Source organism: Maylandia zebra, linkage group LG3 (assembly GCF_041146795.1).
Source record: "Maylandia zebra isolate NMK-2024a linkage group LG3, Mzebra_GT3a, whole genome shotgun sequence".
Taxonomy (NCBI): domain Eukaryota; kingdom Metazoa; phylum Chordata; class Actinopteri; order Cichliformes; family Cichlidae; genus Maylandia; species Maylandia zebra.
This window is the reverse complement of record NC_135169.1, coordinates 26741077-26760839: the sequence shown is the minus strand read 5'-3', so window position 1 is coordinate 26760839 and position 19763 is coordinate 26741077. Positions and strand designations below refer to the sequence as shown.

At 40.2% G+C, this 19763-nt stretch overlaps 1 protein-coding gene across 1 annotated transcript; it reads right to left on the bottom strand.

Annotated features, from left to right (window-relative positions):
- Positions 1–6911: 6911 nt before the first annotated feature.
- Positions 6912–14396, bottom strand: LOC101464879 (chymotrypsinogen A-like). Its single transcript, XM_076882177.1, has 7 exons — positions 14339–14396; positions 11538–11558; positions 10945–11116; positions 10142–10422; positions 9912–10069; positions 8733–9200; positions 6912–7025 (listed from the first exon to the last, which is right to left on the bottom strand). Exons 1-7 carry the CDS (start codon positions 14394–14396, stop codon positions 6912–6914), a joined length of 1272 nt encoding a protein of 423 aa, XP_076738292.1.
- Between the last annotated feature and the right edge of the window lie 5367 nt (positions 14397–19763).

Genomic DNA, 19763 nt, shown 5'->3' with positions numbered 1-19763 from the left:
GAGCTCCAGTGTTTTCACAAACAAATATCCTGAATAGAGGTAAGGAAAATTAAAAATCTCGATGACATTAGAAATCTTCTCAAAAAGACACCAGAGAGATAACCACCACAGTTAGACTAGACCCAGATGAAAACTAGGGCTGGGGAGCCCTAAACAGACATTTGGACATCGTGTTGAGCTTCTGAGGCTCAGGCTACGTCCACACTCGCCCGGATAGATTTGAAAATGCTGTTTTCGTCTGAAAACGCTCCACATCCACACTAGCGTTTTCAGTCGTTTTCACAGAGTTATGCGTCCACATTGAAACGCTTAGGTTCCAGTACTGCGCATGCGTGAAACACAAGAAGATTCGACCTGCCTCATTTCTGTCTGCCACTTATTTACTTTCCGGCTCTTTGAAACGTCACAGCAAAATGTTGAAGAAAAGCACTGAGTTTTTTAAATGGACTAACAATGCTCTACAAAGAGCAGCGGTCCCCAACCTTTTTTGCGCTTTTTTGCGGATAAATACACCAAAATAAAACTTGTACCGGTACCGAAAAAAGATTTATTCATAACACACGTGAAAAGACCCAGGAAAACTGAGTTAATGATAAAAACGATAACAAAATAACGCTGAAAACCAATAAAACCCCTGAAAACCATACATTTCACACCTGGGCCCTATTTCAGGAAGCCGGTTTAGAAAACTCAGAGTGAAAAACGATACTCAGGGTTGAGTAACCCCGAACTGTCCAACTCGGAATATTCGGTTTCAGAAAGGCTGATAACAAGTAGTTCAGTCAACGCGGAGTTGCTTTAACCCCAAATTAAGCGCGCGCACAAGGATACATAAAGCCCTGATTAGTGGAGCACAGATTAAGCGAGTCACCATGGAGACGGAGGGAAAGAAGGCGTGGTCAATGTATTTTACAGCGCTTGAGGCCGAAATTCTGATGGCAGTATAGGGCTTTGGAGCATGATGTCACGGGGGGTGGGCGTGGAAAGGATTTTGGCCCGATCCGCCATTTTGGGGGTCTAGCGCAAGTGAAAAGGGAGCGAAGGCACACACAACAGCCATGGTTCGTATTTGCTGTGTGGTCGGCTGCAATGTTCGATCACACGACCGGCAAGAGAATAAGGTTGAAAATGGTTTATCTTTTCATTCTTTCCCAACCTGGAAGCAACATGAGGCAGCTCGTGTATTGATGTTACCAAACGAAGGCGTCCAGCCTGGATAGCAGCTGTGAGAAGAGCTGACGTGCAGTTCTCTTCCATCTCCAAATATCTGTTGGTGCTCCAGACATTTTCATTCCGGTAAGTTGTAAATATGTTCATATCACGCTTTATAGCCTATTAGTTTTATTTTCTATGCGCTCTGAGGTCATAGCAAATTAGAACAAACATCCTACTGAGTGATTTTGCAGAACTACCTTCTATCTATAGAGTTGCTAATTATTTGGCATTATTGCAGCAAACCAGCCTATGAAATAGATGAAACACATCGTGACTGAGTTCCAGCGCTACACAAGGGACCTGCTTCAAACACACCACCATGCCAATCAGATTACTTCTTCCATGTGAGGGTGAAGAGGTGACCCTTCTGGATAAGATGGTGAAGGTTTGCTGCGTTTTGGTGAACAGTGTGATAATAAAACCAGGGAAAAATGAAACCTTCTCCTGTTAAATGTTCTTAAGTCTTGTGCTGTTAAAATTGCTGTATTTTTTCAAAAGATACAGTAAATAATGTTAGTAGTGGGTGATGTCATGTAAACGCTCATGATTTTGTGTAAACATTTTGTCATTTGTAAACTATAAATGACATGGATTCTACATTGGAACTCGTGTGATGTTCTATAAGGTGGTTTTAATAAAAAAAGAGGCAAAAATTAGTTTGTTTCTTTATTCAACTTTTGAACAGTGGGACTCAGTATATATTCAGTAAATGCAAATTATTTACACGGCAGTGTACTACAGGCATAAATGTAGACCCCTAGATAAAACATTATGGGTCATTCCCACAACCCACAGCTTTACTGTGTTCCAGCAAAGATTCCAATAGCAGTGACAACTCCTCCACAGTAGCAGGTGGGATTTTTCGGTTTTGAGGACCCCTCCTTTTACCTGTCACTACAGATGGTCTGTTTATGTTTTGATCAAGAGCCTTTTTTTAGGCAGCTGAAGAGGAGAAGTCTATCTTATGGCCAACCTCTGGCTGTATCTTGGTCATATTACCCAGCAAAACCCAGTATGCAGGTTCATCTGTAACAGTCCTTGTGCCACGGATCAACACTGTTGCTTCTACATTAAACAGAAGAGCAGCGACACGACTGCAGGTCTCTGCGACTCCGGCCATACAGGTGCAGTGGGCGGCTTCAACCTTCCCTGTGATGCTCACAGTGACCCATGGCTGCAATGCTGGTTCATTCAGTCTTTGAGAGTGCAGGACCTGAAACACACACAGACAACGTTCATTTAAAGACAAGAACTATGAGCCAAGGCCGACGTAAATGTGTTTTATCTACTTTATCATAAATGTAACAAAGTGTTTAGAAAGTTAGCACATACATGTAATTTTTCATTTCTTTATGTGTCCATCTATAGAACGCTGCATGTTATATTCTAAATCTGCCTGTTCTCTGTCAGAAACCTGCCAGCAGAAAATGAACCTAAAGCATGTAATGCAAGGATGTCATCACTTTAGAGATGGAGAAAGCATGAAGTGACAATTATGAATCACTTAATATGATAAGGAGATTCTGCAGGTCATTAATCAACGTATAAAACTAAAATAAAATGTATTTTTAGTGACACAGGATACAAACATGGAAGCAAGATGTATAATTAGGATTATTTATAATAAACATTAATAAATTACTGCAATTTCTTTAACCATAAAGAATAACAATCCTTCAGGACAATGTCACATCAATGCACTGAACTCACTATGTTATCCACCTAACAGCCTCCACATGTTCTCACTGTAATTTCCCCTCATGAATGAATTTATGCTGCACTAATGTGAATGTTTGCAGGGAAATCAAACGCATTTTACTCGCAGTACTCGAGCTGACTTACCTTTGTTTGAATGACGACTTGTACGCGCTGATTCCACAGACAAGGTACGAAAATATGTCAGGCTACATCAATAGCGGTTGGTCTTCAGGGTTTCTACTCCACGGCCGTATTTCATACGGGTCCACATTTCCAATGCACGCTATTTTCTGCAAGTACCGCTGCTTCGCCTCTGAATGAAATCGGTCTCTATACAGTTCATTCTCTTTTGAGCTGCTTTTAAGCATCTTTCTTGTAGTCGTCGTTCCAACACAGTGTGTTTGGTTTGATTCGTAGACCCCGAAAATGGCGCAGCGCTCCCATAATGCATTGCGGCGTGACGTCAACTCCAAAGCCCTATATGCCGATAACATGCAAATTTTGCAGAAAAAAAGTAACACAGCCTCAGCTGAAAAAGAAAGGGAGCATGCATGGCAAAACATAGCCGACAGAGTCAATGCTTGAGTGTTAATTTAAACATTGATCTAGGGATTTCCACCCATTTAACACGTTATTTTATTATATTTTATTTTATTTTTTATACATTTTATTTTGTGATGTGATGTGAGCGCAGGTGCAACCCAACAGGCCCCAAACGATCCTGGCAGCAAGTAAAAATGAAATATAAAAATATAGTCCAAACAGGTAAGGTGTAATTGTATTATGAGCCATAGTGCTTGGTCTGTTTGTCCTATGTAAATCAATTGCAGTTAGAGGCTACATTAATTTCCCCTCTGTAAGCACTTATTGAAATTATCTGAGCACATTACAAGTACATATTTGCTTACTCTGTATGCTCAAATGTGACCCGTTATGGCCACTAGAAAAAAAGCGGAGGCCCGAAAAACAGGTGGGGGTCCTCCACCACCACCACTCACAGAGCCTGGCCACTTGGCTTCCACATTTGTGATAATGTTGGCAGCATCACATATGATCTTCACAGTGCAGAGAACACAAATTAGCATCCATTACTATAATGAAATGATTTGTTAGTTTGAAATGCTACAGGGAACTATGTACCTGTACATTAATGCTGTGGAAAGACTTCCTGTTCACATAGTCTCCTTCATTTACTGGAGGAGCAATGATTGGAATGTGAGTGCCATCTATACAGCCAATCACGCCTGGGAACCCTGAGAATGAATGTAAAATTTAAGTAGTAGTTCAAGTATCACCACATCATGAATTAAGTTTCGTTCATCCTGTTACCTGCAATTTTGTGGAATCCCTCTTTGATGAATCTTGTGGGTCTATGACCGGGGAACACCACAAACGAGTACAGGAGACGTTTCAGTGCAACTGTAACATTCCTGACTGACCGACAGACGGTAGCCTTGGAAACGTGCTCAGCGTCACCAATATTATGCAGAAAGCTCCCGTTTGCAAAAAACCGAAGTGCAATACAAATAATATGTACAGAACTGAGAGGATGTCCGCGATGTGTCTTATGAGCAATATTAGGCCTGAGGATGTTATTCAAATAAATTATAGATTGTGCTGAAAAACGGTAACGTTCACACAGGAGATCATCAGGAAATGATAAAATGTCCAAACGCGCTCTAATCACTCTCTCCCGGCGGAGAGCTCTGCGGAGAATTTGGGCTTCAACATCTACTGGCTCTTCAAGGAAGAGGCACGCCATGTCTGACACTTCCTACAGTCAGGTTTCCGACAAAGGGGCGGAGAAGGTCAGGGTTAGTTGAAGTAAACCTGCTAGGGGCAGGTTAGCTTCACGGAGTGTGTCGTCATAGTAACTCACTCAGAATTAATCTAAACTCGCTTTGTGAAACCGAAAACCCAGAGTTTTCGTTAACTCAGGGTATACTTACTCAGATTTTGCACTAAACCGGCTTCCTGAAATAGGGCCCAGGTGAACAATAGTCAAAGGTCAATATCAGCTAAAGTATACACCTACACAGCATGTCAACAAACCGTGAAAAAAAAGCCACAAAAAAATAAATGAATGATTGCTGGTAAGGGTCTCTATATATGTCATGTTTAGGCTGTGTGCAGGCAGGAATTGGACCCAAACGCAAACTCACGGGAAACAGAACTGAACTCAAAACACAGCTTTATTGCTGACAGAAGGGCGATACAAAATAATAAGAAACTAAACTGAGAGATGCTAAAGGAACTGACTCGCAAAGAGACACAGGGAGGGGCACACAGTCATGAGGGAGAATGCGACACAGAACTGAGGGAGATGCGGACATAAATACACAGAGGGTTAACGAGGGAAGTGGGAGCACACGGGGATCACAGCTGACACAGATAATCATAACGAGACAGGGCAGGAGTAAACACAACATGACGCATACTGACTAGAGACTGTCAAAGTAAAACAGGAAGTACACAGAGGTTCAGACAAGAGGAGAGAGAGCACGGGGAGAGCACAGATATAACAGGCTGGGGAAAACATGGAATAAAAAACAAGGAGAGACGAGGGCTCACAGATACACAGAGGGGGACACAGGGGGTAATCAAATAAGGAAGATCTTAACAGAACAACCTAGGAACCAAGGCCTAAATAAAGAACAAAATACAAAACACACAAAAACTAAGAATGCTGGGCCAACATGGCCCAGAACCATGACAATATATTAGTATTTACAAAGGGTATGTTGTGACTTACCTTCAAAATGACAGTGGTCACACGCTATAACGCGGTTCACCTTTCGCGGCCTCGCTGTTTCGCGGATTTTTTTGAGTGCAATTATGCATGACTTTTATTTTTTAGAGCACATTGTGTCCTGCGTCCTGATCGGCTTGCCGATCTCCTCTGTGCCGTCTCTCCTGTACAGTACAGAATCGCTACATTGATCGCTAGCAGTGTGACTCTGAAGTGCTGTACTTTTCTCCCCAACAAAAACAATGTCAACAAAAGGTTTTGCACCGTCAAAGGCACCTGCAGTAGCACCCAAAGAGGCAGAGGAAGATAATCATCACACAAAACATTGGACTTCTGATTCATTGATTTATTAATGATTCAGTGAGGTTGAATTCTCTCGCAGCTGCTCTATTCCCATGTTCCGGACCTGAAAACAGGGTTTGATCTTTGGTTTAATTCTATAATACTGGACTTATTTTTCTAGGTTTGAGCTTTGAGAGTGTTTAAACAAGAGTGTGAAAATGTTCATGCCTGTCTGAGAAAAGTGTCTAAAATGTGTAATGGGGGGTTTTACAGCCTTAAAATATCTATTATAATTGTAAAAAATAAAGTTCGCTGCTTCGCGGATTTCACCTATCGCGGGTTATTTTTAGAACATAACACCTGCGATAAACGAGGGACCACTGTATACAGATACTGAGAAATATAAAATTTGAATCTTTTCTCTCTTTTTCTCTGAGGTGCGGGAGAAAAAATATCGACAAGTCGATGAACATCATCTACAGACGTTTCAAAGAGCTGGAAAGTAAATAAACAGCAGACAGAAATGACGCAGGTCGAATGTCTTTTACATGCATGCGCAGTACTGGAACCTAAGCGTTTTAGGTCCTTTCAGTGTGGATGAACAACTCTTTGAAAACGATTGAAAACAATAGTGTGGACGTGGAGTGTTTTTAAACGTCCACACTATATATATAGTTTTCAAATTTATCCAGATTAGTGTAGATGTAGCCTTTGAGGGAGAGAAGTAAATCAAAGAGGTGAGAGTGAGAAATGGTGGAAACGCACAGAAAGATTTGAGGACCATGACTAAGTGAAATCCAGAGCACAGCAGCAAAACAGATTTCAGGCCTAAGCAGGAGAGCAGAGTATGGAGAAAAATTTCAGTAAGGATGATGATTCATTCATGTTCAGAATTCAATTTGAGGTATTTGGTGCTTAGACTCTGAGGGCCATTCAAAGCAGAACAGAATCCCAGTGGTGATAGGGATTAGGGTAGGGCCCCCTGGAGTCTAGATGCTGGTGGTGGAGATGGAGGCTTGAATGAAACCTGAGTAATGAAGGAGAGGCGGTGATGGGGAGGAGGTGGGTTGTACAAAGTTGTCTGCAAGGAAGAATGATAGATGCGCAGTGTGTACATAGAGTGAAGGCTGATTGACCTGTGAAGGCCAGCAGAAACATGATTGGACTAGACCAGTGATGTCACAATCAGCTTGACAGGGTGGGAAAGTGGAAGTGATGTAAAACTTAGATTAGCCACAAACACCAGGGAAGCAGACTGATGTATGACTACAGATTGCGAATAAGGGTCATTACAAATGCTTATGATATGATACACAAACATACAATGTGTGCACTGATTTGTCTGCAACTTTATAAGTTTATGGTTTGTGAGAGTTTGTTCCTGTTGTCTTCAAGTGTATAAATTTTAAACAAAATAATACATGACAATCAAAGCTTCTTTAAAATGATACGTTTTAATAACGAAAAATATTTGGATACCACAAATCCCTCAACACAACAAGATTTGAGAAGATTTTCATCAGATTGTATGTGTCTGACAACTTAAAAAAAAAAAATCAGTTCACTTTCCAGAATTATTTAAAAGCATTTGATTTGTTAACAAAAAACTTAGCAACCACTTTCTTAGTCCTCAGTTTGTCCAAAATGTAGTCAAAATTTAAAAATGATTAGAAATTAAGTAAACAAATTGGTTGAAAGAAATGATAGCAAATCACTATATTTAGGAAACTGGAAAGACAAAAACAACTTTTTTCTGTTTCATTTAGTTTCTATCTATTAATCATTTAATGTAGAAGAAAGCATCATACTTTTGTTTTTTAACTGTTCATGTCTTTTAGAAAAAATGCACTTTTAAAGTTAGTCAGAGTTGTAAAATTTTATGAAACTTGAGTACTCGGGTAAAGTAATAGTATTTCAAGCTTGTATTTATGTACACGATATGAGTAAATGTGCTGAATTACATTCCACTTCCACCAAACAGATGGAGCAACACAACAAGAACACAGAGAGAGGTAAAGTGAGTGAAGTGGGTCAGATTTTCAACCTTGTTACGTGTAGTTGGAATGACAGCGGTGTTTAAAGGGGTAGAGACAGCGGTGTTTAAAGGGGTAGAGACAGTGGTGTTTAAAGGGGTAGAGACAGTGGTGTTTAAAGGGGTAGAGACAGTGGTGTTTAAAGGGGTAGAGACAGCGGTGTTTAAAGGGGTAGAGACAGTGGTGTTTAAAGGGGTAGAGACAGTGGTGTTTAAAGGGGTAGAGACAGTGGTGTTTAAAGGGGTAGAGACAGTGGTGTTAAAAGGGGTAGAGACAGTGGTGTTTAAAGGGGTAGAGACAGCGGTGTTAAAAGGGGTAGAGACAGTGGTGTTTAAAGGGGTAGAGACAGTGGTGTTTAAAGGGGTAGAGACAGCGGTGTTAAAAGGGGTAGAGACAGTGGTGTTTAAAGGGGTAGAGACAGTGGTGTTTAAAGGGGTAGAGACAGCGGTGTTTAAAGGGGTAGAGACAGTGGTGTTTAAAGGGGTAGAGACAGTGGTGTTTAAAGGGGTAGAGACAGTGGTGTTTAAAGGGGTAGAGACAGTGGTGTTTAAAGGGGTAGAGACAGCGGTGTTTAAAGGGGTAGAGACAGCGGTGTTTAAAGGGGTAGAGACAGTGGTGTTTAAAGGGGTAGAGACAGTGGTGTTTAAAGGGGTAGAGACAGCGGTGTTAAAAGGGGTAGAGACAGTGGTGTTTAAAGGGGTAGAGACAGTGGTGTTTAAAGGGGTAGAGACAGTGGTGTTTAAAGGGGTAGAGACAGTGGTGTTTAAAGGGGTAGAGACAGTGGTGTTAAAAGGGGTAGAGACAGTGGTGTTTAAAGGGGTAGAGACAGTGGTGTTAAAAGGGGTAGAGACAGCGGTGTTAAAAGGGGTAGAGACAGTGGTGTTTAAAGGGGTAGAGACAGTGGTGTTTAAAGGGGTAGAGACAGTGGTGTTTAAAGGGGTAGAGACAGTGGTGTTTAAAGGGGTAGAGACAGTGGTGTTAAAAGGTGCAGGGATGGTTGTAGGTGGTGATGTCGGGCAGGTGAAGTTTGAGTCGCTGTCAGCTCCTGGGAAGGAGAAGGTAACAAAACCTGGTGGTGTCCCTGTGACGGTGTCACTGATCCATTTCTGGTATTGGGACACACGGGTGTAAATTGAAGGTCCCCCACAGTTACTATAACTAGTAATTCCAATCTGGACCCAAACTGATCCTGCCTTCATCATGAGTGGTTCCCCTTCATCTCCCTGTGAAAAGAAAAATTGTGAAGACAGGTCAATAACTTTCAGAAGAGGATCTGTCTCAGTAATATCTATCCTGCTGAAGCATTAGTCTGTGACCCAGTTATGTGGTGTATGGATGGACCGTTCAAAAGCATGTTTGTTAGCATTAGCCAATAACATGGCACACATTCAGTTTAGCACACCATTTGATGGTAAATGGCCTGTATTTGTATAGCACTTTTACTAGTCCCCCCTAGGGACCCCAAAGCGCTTTACACACCCAGTCATCCACCCATTCACACACTGGTGGAGGCAGCTACAGTTGTAGCCACAGCTGCCCTGGGGCAGACTGACAGAAGCGAGGCTGCCATATCGCGCCATCGGCCCTTCTGGCCAACACCAGTAGGCGGTAGGTGAAGTGTCTTGCCCAAGGACACAACGACCGAGACTGTCCGAGCCGGGGCTCGAACCGGCAACCTTCTGATTACAAGGCGAACTCCCAACTGACAGTGGCTCAAGTGGAAAACTGAAAAAAAGTTCACGCCAGGAGTTAAATTGGCACTGAAGTTAACTTTCACTTAACTACATTGGCAATTTTGATCTGCGATATTAAAAAATATATATTTCTTATTATAAATAATGGAACTAGACATTATTAGTTTATACAATGTTGATCCCTGACACAGAACCAAACCCCCATCCTCCCCCAAAGTGTAACTAGAAGTAATCCATTACTTTACATGGACCCTTCCATCCAAGTTTGGGCCCAGTGCAGGTAACGTTCTCTGTAATCGTGGGAATCCAGTAGTTGTAGTCTCCCAAGTAACAGCTGCACTCATTGTTTCCCAATATGGGTACATTAACTTCTTGCAGGATGTTGGGAAATGGATAATCTAATCAGAGAGAAAAAGGTACAAGTTTTTTAACAAATCCATCGTCAGATAAATAAGTATTTTGTAACTCACAATTATCATAACCAAAACCGGTGACCCAGCTGCTGGTCCCATTGTAGAAAGTGCTGTTTGTTGATGATAAGCATATCGGCTGGACGTAGTCTGTGAAAATCACAGGAGCCGACAGCTTCAGAAGACAAATGTCATTATTGTATGGCCAGTAGTAGTAGTAGTAGTCGTAATTGGGACGTTGAGAATAGCAGACTATGTTTTCCACTTTCTGAGTCTGCTCATTTGGATTTGAACCTGACTGGTTGAAGCGTCCCAGATGAACCACAGTGTTGTAACTTGAACTTGACACAGACAGGAAAAAAATTTGTTATAGATGATAAATGGAATCTTCAGTTAAATGCAATTTTCTTTAAATCACAACAACAGTTTTCTAAAGATGTTTAATATATAAATAATCAGAAATGTCAGTTTTCATTCACCATGTTAGACTGGGATCTTGCTGTTACACCTGCCTCAGATCTGATCTCACAGAGACAAACTGCTTCTGCATATTGTTTGACTGATCTGATCACAGCACACTCTACATGCTCATGCTATAATAACTCTCACCAGGGTCTCTTACTTGCTATAGCTACACCCTCAGCGTACACAGCCTTAGTATTATGTAGCAAAACACTTTAAAAACCTTTAGACTGTTTTCAGTAAAGAAGTTTAAAAGGAAAAGAAAATCTGGCTGTAAAGAAATGCCAAGCTAATTGTAAACAGTAAGCGTTTTGCACTACACTTCACACTTACTAATAGCTATCATCAAAATTGTACAACAACAAAAATGTAAACTTTCAAAAGGTTCAACCGTGACTCACGATGGTAAGCACTGAGCAGATGTCAGGACCCACTGGTTGGTGATTAGTGAACCTCCACACTGATCATATCCATAAGGTCCATAAGTTACTACAATGGCATGCCAAGGCCAACTTCCTGGTGTTGCATCTTGACCTTCTATGATTCTGCTGTTTTTAACAGCTCTGCCACAGGCTGACAGAAGAAGAGAGATGACATTTAAACAGTGACTGCACTGATTAGCCACAACATTAAAACCACTCAGAGGTGACAGATAATGTTAATCATCTCTGACAGAATAGGTCTGATCTAAAGATACTAACTTATCTAGCTATATGCTGACTACATTTGAGCTTTGAAAGGTCCTTACTCCCTACATCTTACAGTTGTTAATGTGAAATTAAACTGTGGTATATATAGATGGGTTATGGGTTTTGCCACTCCACTGCTTTAAATGAAAAGTTTACTGTACAGAACTCACTCATTGCTTTAGAGAGATATTTTTAAAAATAAATGTGAGTCAACATATTTTCCTCATCCCTGAAACAAGTAGTGATAAAAGTTTGCATTTTCTCCAGTTTCTTGAAAATCTTGTAAAATTGTTTCATCTACTTACCAGGCTGCTGTGAATGACAACCTAAAAAACAAGAAGATAAATATATATATTTAAATATATTAAACAAAACAGATTGTTTTGTTTAACTGGTGATTGGTGATTATTTTCGTCTGTGAAAAGGGAAATACGTCAAACTAGTTTCACTAATTTCTTGCAACTGAAAAAAAGTTACAGATACAGCCAGATGGCCGCCTCATTTCCATAAGCACGCTGCATTACTGCGTTACTAACCGTGATTTTGTTTACGAGAGTGTCTCATGACAATGACGTAAGCGAGTGAGATGTTCGTGGCAACAGACGTGTGCAATGGATAATATGGCTGTGTCCCAAAACCTAGGCCGCATCCTCCTGAGGCTGCATTTGTAGACTGATTACATCACAGCAATGTGACGAAGGGTGTCCCAATTCGTAGACTACTCTGAATGCGGCCGACAAATGCGTCCTCCTTTTCCCCAGATTTGAAGGATGGGTCGGGTGTATCCTTCGTGGCCCACTATATCCCAGCCAATTCCAGTTTCCAACAATAGCGGAAGCTACTTAGTTTTAATATTACTCTTATTATTCTTTCTGTGTCACAAAATGAACTTTTAACATATTTTCAGGCAAGAATGTAGCTGTGTAAACTTCAAATATCTGCTCGGTTTATCAAAACATTGCATATTTGCAAAAGTCCTCTGATGTTTTCGGAGATGTCTGTTACCCACCAAATCGATAACTAGTCGGGGGTTCAAGGGTCACAAGAGCCGGGGAGAGCAGCAGACTCCGGCTCATCGTTTTCAGACCCCCGCTACTCAGGTTAAACATGATATATAAGTCACTTAGATAACTTAAAAATGTTACTGTTTGGCTTTCTTCAGTGTTCTATTTGTTCCTGAGTAAATTGGTTGGGCTGAGATTATAGTTATTTGATTAGATTAGATTAAATCAAGCGTTATTAATCCCTCAGGTGGGTTCCTGGGGTTTTCACATAAATGAATAAACGTCAAACAGAAAACTGATTAAACAGAGATGAGAATCTACGGCAGTGTCCTGTTTTACTTTAGATAGCAACGAGCAGACGGCTGAGTTTATTAAAAATCCACTGAGACAGCCGTAACAGCGACAAACCCCCCTAAACTTCAACTCTGAGCAAGTACCTAGCACACTGCCACAGGAATGTGAAATTCACAGAGAAACCCCCAGATCTCCTCACTGACATGACCGCTGCGGCACACCTGCACCAGGGCAAACCTCCACTCCTGCTAAACACGTGAAAATAGATTTAGAGCAACAGGACATAGTGCTGCCGAGCCTTTGATTTTATTTATTTTCTGCTGTGTTTTACTTGCATCTGTTTGAAAGAGTGAGTGTAAACAAAAAAAAAAGATTTTATTTCATATGCTGGAATACGCAGGAAGTAGGTTTAAATGATAGACAAATTTCTTCAAGTCCAAGACCGTTGCATGTAATCTAATTTTTGCTTGATGCAATGTGCATAAAGATTAAAATCAGTAATTAGTTATTATCAGTTATTAGTTACTGATTTTGTTTTTCAAGTAACTTGACCAACAATGCTCATTCCTGGCAGGACCATGACAGATACTTGGTGGATTCATCACCTATTGCTGGCTCTGCACTGACTGATTTGCACTGCAAGGTTTTTCTAATTCAAAAATAAAAATAGAATTTAAAAGCAAATTGATTGTTGGTTGGTCATGTCAGAGAAGAGATTATTTTAGATGTGATACAAAAAATGCAAATCAGACAGAGAGCACCATGACAGCAACAACAATGTGCGTGCTTCAGCATATTGCTATATTGAAATATACAAGAAATACATTAGCCTCTGCTATATAAATCTTTAGGCCTCACTGAAATGCGACTGTAGTGGAGGAGAGGGAAAGCTTTGGTAATACCCTTGTATCTACTGTAGATAAACAGGCAAAGCAAGCAGTAAAAAGCTGCTGTAGGGGTTAACCAGGAAGTTCTGGCACTGTGCTTAAAACTAATGATAATTCTCTGCATTTACACTTTCCAAATAATTTAAGAGTCATAGCAGTACCTTTGCAATTTGTTTTAACACTCTGGTTCAAAAATTTTGTGCTGTGAGAGGGACACTCCAAATCCAACAACTGATACATGTACCTGCAGTATTTATTTATTTAGTTTTAGGTGGAAAGACTCCACGTGATGAGAATTAACATTTACATTTCAACCCGGTCTTAAGGATTGTTTCAGGTGGCGTTGATTAGTTGATCAGTTTAGTTGATTTTTGTTAAAACTCCTACAATTTAATATTAAATATATATATTAAATATTAATTCAGTCGTATTTATTTTCTGACAGTTCTGACGGCTAACGGTTAATTAAACAATTATTAATTAAATAGTAAATATAGTTTAAAAGGGAAAAGGGTAAATGAAAAATTACCTAATGTGAAATGTCTGTACTCTGAGAATTATCCACTTAAAAAAAAAGCAAATAAGAGATTTACTGAACTGAGTAAAAATGAAGAAACTTGGATTTCTAGAGATTTGAAGGAACCAAATAATTTACCTAAAATACATTATAAAATGATGCATTTATGAAATCATTGCTAAGTCTACCCTTTCACAGTGTCCAGTCCAAAAACTGTATCATTACTATCAGGAATGTATAAAATATCAAAAATATATAACAACATTATAATATATATAACAATACACGATACCAGCCATTAATCCATTAATTTCCAGTAGTTTTACCAGTATTTTATTATACCTCCACTTCATCAAATACTTCTTCAACCTTGGAAAACTAAAAAATAAAACTTTGTTTCTCACCTCTCCATGAGAGAATAGTCATCACAGCAATACAGCACAAAAACTGATGGAGAGCCATTGTTAACTGCACCTCTGTTGTAGTATAATTACATTTAAGTACCTGAAGATTATTCTCAGCTCCACCCAGTGCTCCACCCTTTCACTGTCGCATTAGCTTTCCAAGAAAAAGTCAGAGAGCTGGTGATGAAGTTTTGCTTGAGCAAGGGGTGAATAAACTATTTTTTTTTAAATTATCCTTATCCTCTGCAAATGTTTGGGTGCTTTTTTGTAATTCCAGGGAATAATAGCACACCCTAGGTTTTCACATGATTGCAACAATCAATCAGAATCACTGCTAAAGATATGAGTAATACATACAATATTGTGCTGCAATCAACCTCTCCTGATTCTTATCACAGCCACTTTCTGTTAATCACTTTAAATTCACGCATCTCAACTTCTCTGTGTTTGCAAGGGTTTGCATTTTAAAACAATATTCTTTACTTTCTGTTGTACTTCCCTGAAACAATTTTGTTTTGGGGGAAACATTGCCAAGAAGCAAAAAAGAAAAACACCAAACAGGTCTAGTAACATTTGTGTCATTACTTTCACTTTGGAAACCATTCGGCTTGAGGAATATAAAAACTTGGTGGTCTACAGTGATTCTTGGGTTTCTCATATGCAGAGAGTTAGGGCACCGTTTATCGTTTGACAGGGCAACTGTGACTTACCTGGGTCGAGTGGTTGGGCAAGGGTGTGTCGCTCTGGTACAGGCTAAAGTAATGGCAGTTGAGCATTTTCCGCGACCTTTCTGAGGGTGCTTTCTGCTTGTAACAAAGTCTACAAAATCTACACGAATAACTCCTCCCCCTTTTGTGAGTGTGGACGCTTCATCTCTTTGCTCTTTAAATGCTTTGCTTCTTTTATTGATTTTTTATTGATTTTTATGCTGATTTTTCCCTTTTTTCCGTATGAGCTTACCTGCGATAGCTTCTGGACACTTATGGATCATTAGGACCAGAGATGGGCAGTAACGCGTTACTTGTAACAAATTACTGTAATCTGATTACTTTTTTCAAGTAACGAGTAAAGTAAGGGATTACTATTGTAAAAATGGTAATTAGATTACCGTTACTTTCCCGTAGGGACGCTGCGTTACTGCATTACTAAAGCCGTGATTTTTTGCGAGAATGTCTCACGACAGTGACGTAAGCGAGTGCGCCGTTAGTGACAACAGCTGTGTGCAGATCAACAATGGATCACATATCGATTGTGGGAGAGAGTATGAGCGTGCAGCGTTTAAAGCGTGGAAGTACTGACCTTACTTTAAGTTTGATTCCATAAAAAGTGACAAAAACATTAGCGTCCATCGTGCGTGGGAAGAAAACTTCTTTTTACAGCGAAAAAAACCCCTAAACTTCCAAGCAAGCACCGAGTGCGCAACAACGTAATGGGAAATTCACAGAGAAACTCGCGGATTCTTCAACTGACCGCGGCACACCTGCACCAGGGTAAACCTCCGCCTACCCCCAGTCCTGCTTTACAGGTGAAAATAGAGCAACAGGACCGCTGAGTCTTTGACTTTATTTATTTTCTGCTGTGTTTTACTTGCATCTATTTGAAAGAGTGAGTGTAAACACAAAAAATATTTTATTTTATGTGCTGGAATGTGTAGAAAATAGGTTTAAATGTTAAACTAATTTATTCAAGTCAGAGAATGTTGCATATAATTAAATTTTTGCTTGATGCATAAAGTTAAAAGATTAAAACTAATAAAACAAGTAAAAAAAAGACTTTTCCATTTGATTACATTTTGTATGATGGATTATGCAGAAAAAGTAGAATTGGGCTGAAAGATCTATCGCTTTATCACCTATTCAGGTTGTAAATCGTGTTTTTAAAAAGTAACTAAGTAACTAAGTAATTAATTACTTTTGAAAATAAGTAATCAGTAAAGTAACGGGATTACTTTTTTGGGGGAGTAATCAGTAATTAGTTACTGATTACTTTTTTCAAGTAACTTGACCAACACTGATTAGGACTAAAGTGTTCTTAACAGAAACAGCAACATTTTTATAGTTACCTTATCCACAGTGCTCCGTGTGTCTGTGGCCTAGACACAGCTGAAGCCTGATTACAGCGTCTGGGCACCGAACAGCCTCAATAGAGATTGAAAATGTGACGTCACTCAGGGGTAAAACCGCAAAGAATTCTGGGAACTCGTGGCAAGAGGTACTAGCGCACGCAGGGTTTCAATTGAAATCAGTTATACAGCGATAAAAAGAAACACAAAAAATGGCAAGAAGCTGTTGTATTATTAACTGCAATAGACGGTCGCATGACAGCCACAGGAAGCCGACGGGTAAAGAGATCGGTTGTTATCGGATTACGTCGTTGAAGAAAAATTGTTCGAGCCATGTTTCCGAAGTAACAAAGAGGCAACGGGTGGCCTGGATTGCAGCCATTCAAAGATCAAATATAACGTCCCAGAACACTCCAGCTCACAGGTTAGTCTGCTCCAAGCATTTCCATAAAGGTCAGTCTGCTGTTGTAGTTAATACGTCATTTTTCTTAACATAATTGGTGATATAGGTTACAAGCAAGTCTGGCGCTGAACAGAAATTGTCGCGCTATGCTCCTTTGTTTATTGTGCATAAATAGTGAATTGTCCTGACACAATATTGCGTTTCGCTTCTGTTATTATGGTACATTGACAAAAACATATACTTTTATTCACAGGATAAAACAGTTGGTTTGTATCACTAATTGCCCAGTACGATTACAGCATACAATATTATTGTCACTGCTACATTTCTGTAATGCGTACCAGAAATTATTTCCACTACTAATTAATTACCATTGAGCTCAAAGGTCCTATTAATAAACGGTTAACGAATGTGTATTTATGAAGACGATTTGTGAGACTGGTAAACTTATGATATGTACAATGGTCATTACTTTCTACACGGTGCATTTCAAGGTCCTGTACCCATCCGTCGGTAAACTGTACCTGGGCTTGTTGCAGTGACCTGAAGTTACCAAACTTCATGAGTGTATGCACTCACTCCAAGAAGCGTATAATTATAAATATGAGCGTGGTGAAAGTTGGGCAGCACGCTAACGTATTTTGTCCCTCTGTGTGCTCGTAAGGGTCTGACCCTTTCACTGGTTTGATTTTTTTTCTCGTATCTTTTCTTTGACTTTTCATCAAGTCTGTCTTTGTACGGACCAGCATTGTTCTCCTTCATTTTGTACATACCTTTTTGGGGGGCAAAGAAAAAGCAAGAATTTATTGGAACCGAAGAATGAACGTTTTGCGGTGCTGCAAATGCTTGCATTTGATGCGGTACTTGGATTGTTTTGCCACGAGTTCACGGCATGCAATGCGCGAAAGTCACGTGGTCTGTCAATCTCTATAGCCTGGAAAGGTGCAAACCGCTAGGCTAACTAGCAACAAGATGCCTTCCCTCTCCACAGATGACTACCACAGCCTCCTGCAGAAGATTGCAGTATTGGAGACAAAAATTCATCGCTTAGAAGTAAACGTGGAGGTAAATGGACTGTGTGGAAATGAAACAACCTTGCCTCAACAGAGCAATCGAAGTCACATTGCCCAGCCTCGCCCCCCTTAGTTCCTCCTTACCATCTTCATGCCCTGTCTCCGCAGTCTGATGTGTGATGTGTGAAGGGTCCGGGCTGCGAGGATTATGGCAGTGGTGACTTTTCCCAGGAGAAGCTGGGACCCTGTTTACTAGAAGGTTTTAAAATTTCTGTACTTTTAGGTGACAGAAGGAGACATGTGGCCTGGTCAAAACACAGAGAGCTGCATTCTAAAAGATCTTTAAATGTAGTAAACATACCTTGTGTGCCACAGACTGCTCCCAAACACGAGGGGACAAGTAATGCCTCTAAAACACTTAAGTTGGCTTTATTAAACGTTAGATCTTTAGCTGGGAAAACATTTTTAATTAATGATTTAATCACTGAGCACAGCCTTGATTTTATGTTTTTAACTGAAACTTGGTTGAACCAAAGTAACAGTGGAGCTGTTCTCATCGAGACGACCCCTCCTAACTACAGTTTTATCAGTGAGGCCAGGGTGAGCAGGAGAGGAGGAGGGGTTGCTGTCTTATTTAATGAATCATTTCAATGTAAGCAGCTATCTCCTGGAAGTTTTCAGTCTTTTGAATATGTGGCTTTACAGCTGAAGGCCCCATCCAAAGTTGTGTTTCTTAATGTTTACAGGCCTCCCAAATACTGCACAGACTTTTTCAATGACCTCAGTGAACTGCTGTCTGTGATCTGTGTTGATTTCGACTGTGTAATTATTGTTGGGGATTTTAACATCCATGTGGACAACCCTCAGGACAAAGGGACTAAAGACCTGAGTAACACTCTGGGCAACTTTGGGCTGACTCAGCATGTAACAGAGGCCACACACAATAGAGGACACAAATCTCTCAAATCTCCCATTTTTAAGTAAGATAATTGAAAAAGCAGTTTCTCAACAGCTCAATTACTTCTTAAAACAGAATAATTGCTACGATGCCTTTCAGTCAGGTTTTAGACAGAACCACAGCACTGAAACTGCTCTAACCAAAGTGTTTAACGACATATGTCTGAATACAGACAGTGGAACAATGTCAGTCTTAGTTTTACTGGATCTCAGTGCAGCATTTGATACAGTTGACCACAATATATTACTCAAACGACTGGAGAACTGGGCAGGTCTTTCAGGAATTGTACTAAACTGGTTCAAAACATACTTAGAAAACAGGAAATACTTTGTATCAATAGGTAACTTCACATCTGAGCAGACAAGTATCACATGTGGAGTTCCCCAAGGTTCCATCTTGGGACCCCTTCTGTTTAACATCTACATGCTCCCACTGGCACAGATTATAAAGAACAACAAAATAAACTACCACAGCTATGCAGATGACCAGTGATGCCGGTAACACGTTGCTTAGTAACGCGTTACTCCGAATATGACCACTTTTTCAGTAACGACTAATCTAACGCGTTACTATTTCCATAACAGTAGTCAGATTAAAGTTACTTGTCCAAACCACTGTGCGTTACTATTTTTTTAAGCAAAAAGATTTGGTTTCTTCTTTTTGTCTCAGCGGATGACAAACGCATACGTTTCGTGAAACGTCACATAAGCGACAGGTCACGTTTCCCGCTCACAAGCAGCCAGCAACGTAAAAAAGTGTAAACAACAATGGAGGGAGAGAGATGTTCGTTCTTTAGCTGGAAATATGGTCACTATTTTGAGTTTCTGTCAACTAAAGATTTAAATATTAAGGTTTGTTGTACACTCTGTGTTGGCGAAAAAGTGTTATCTACCTTCAAAAACACTACGTCAAACTTAAAGAAACATTTGGAGTCGCAGCACAGCACAGTCAAACTCACAGAGAGAGTCCCACCAAGTGGTCCGAAGCAG

What these genes read in the sequence shown, in the direction of transcription:
- LOC101464879 (XM_076882177.1), bottom strand. Translation starts at nt 14,396, where the DNA reads ATGGCTCTCCATCAGTTTTTGTGCTGTATTGCTGTGATGACTATTCTC. An exon ending in TTGTCATTCACAGCAGCCTG is followed by an intron (nt 11,117 to 11,537) that starts GTAAGTAGATGA and finishes TTCTTCTGTCAG; the next exon opens with CCTGTGGCAGAGCTGTTAAA. An exon ending in GATGGAAGGGTCCATGTAAA is followed by an intron (nt 9,201 to 9,911) that starts GTAATGGATTAC and finishes TTCTTTTCACAG; the next exon opens with GGAGATGAAGGGGAACCACT.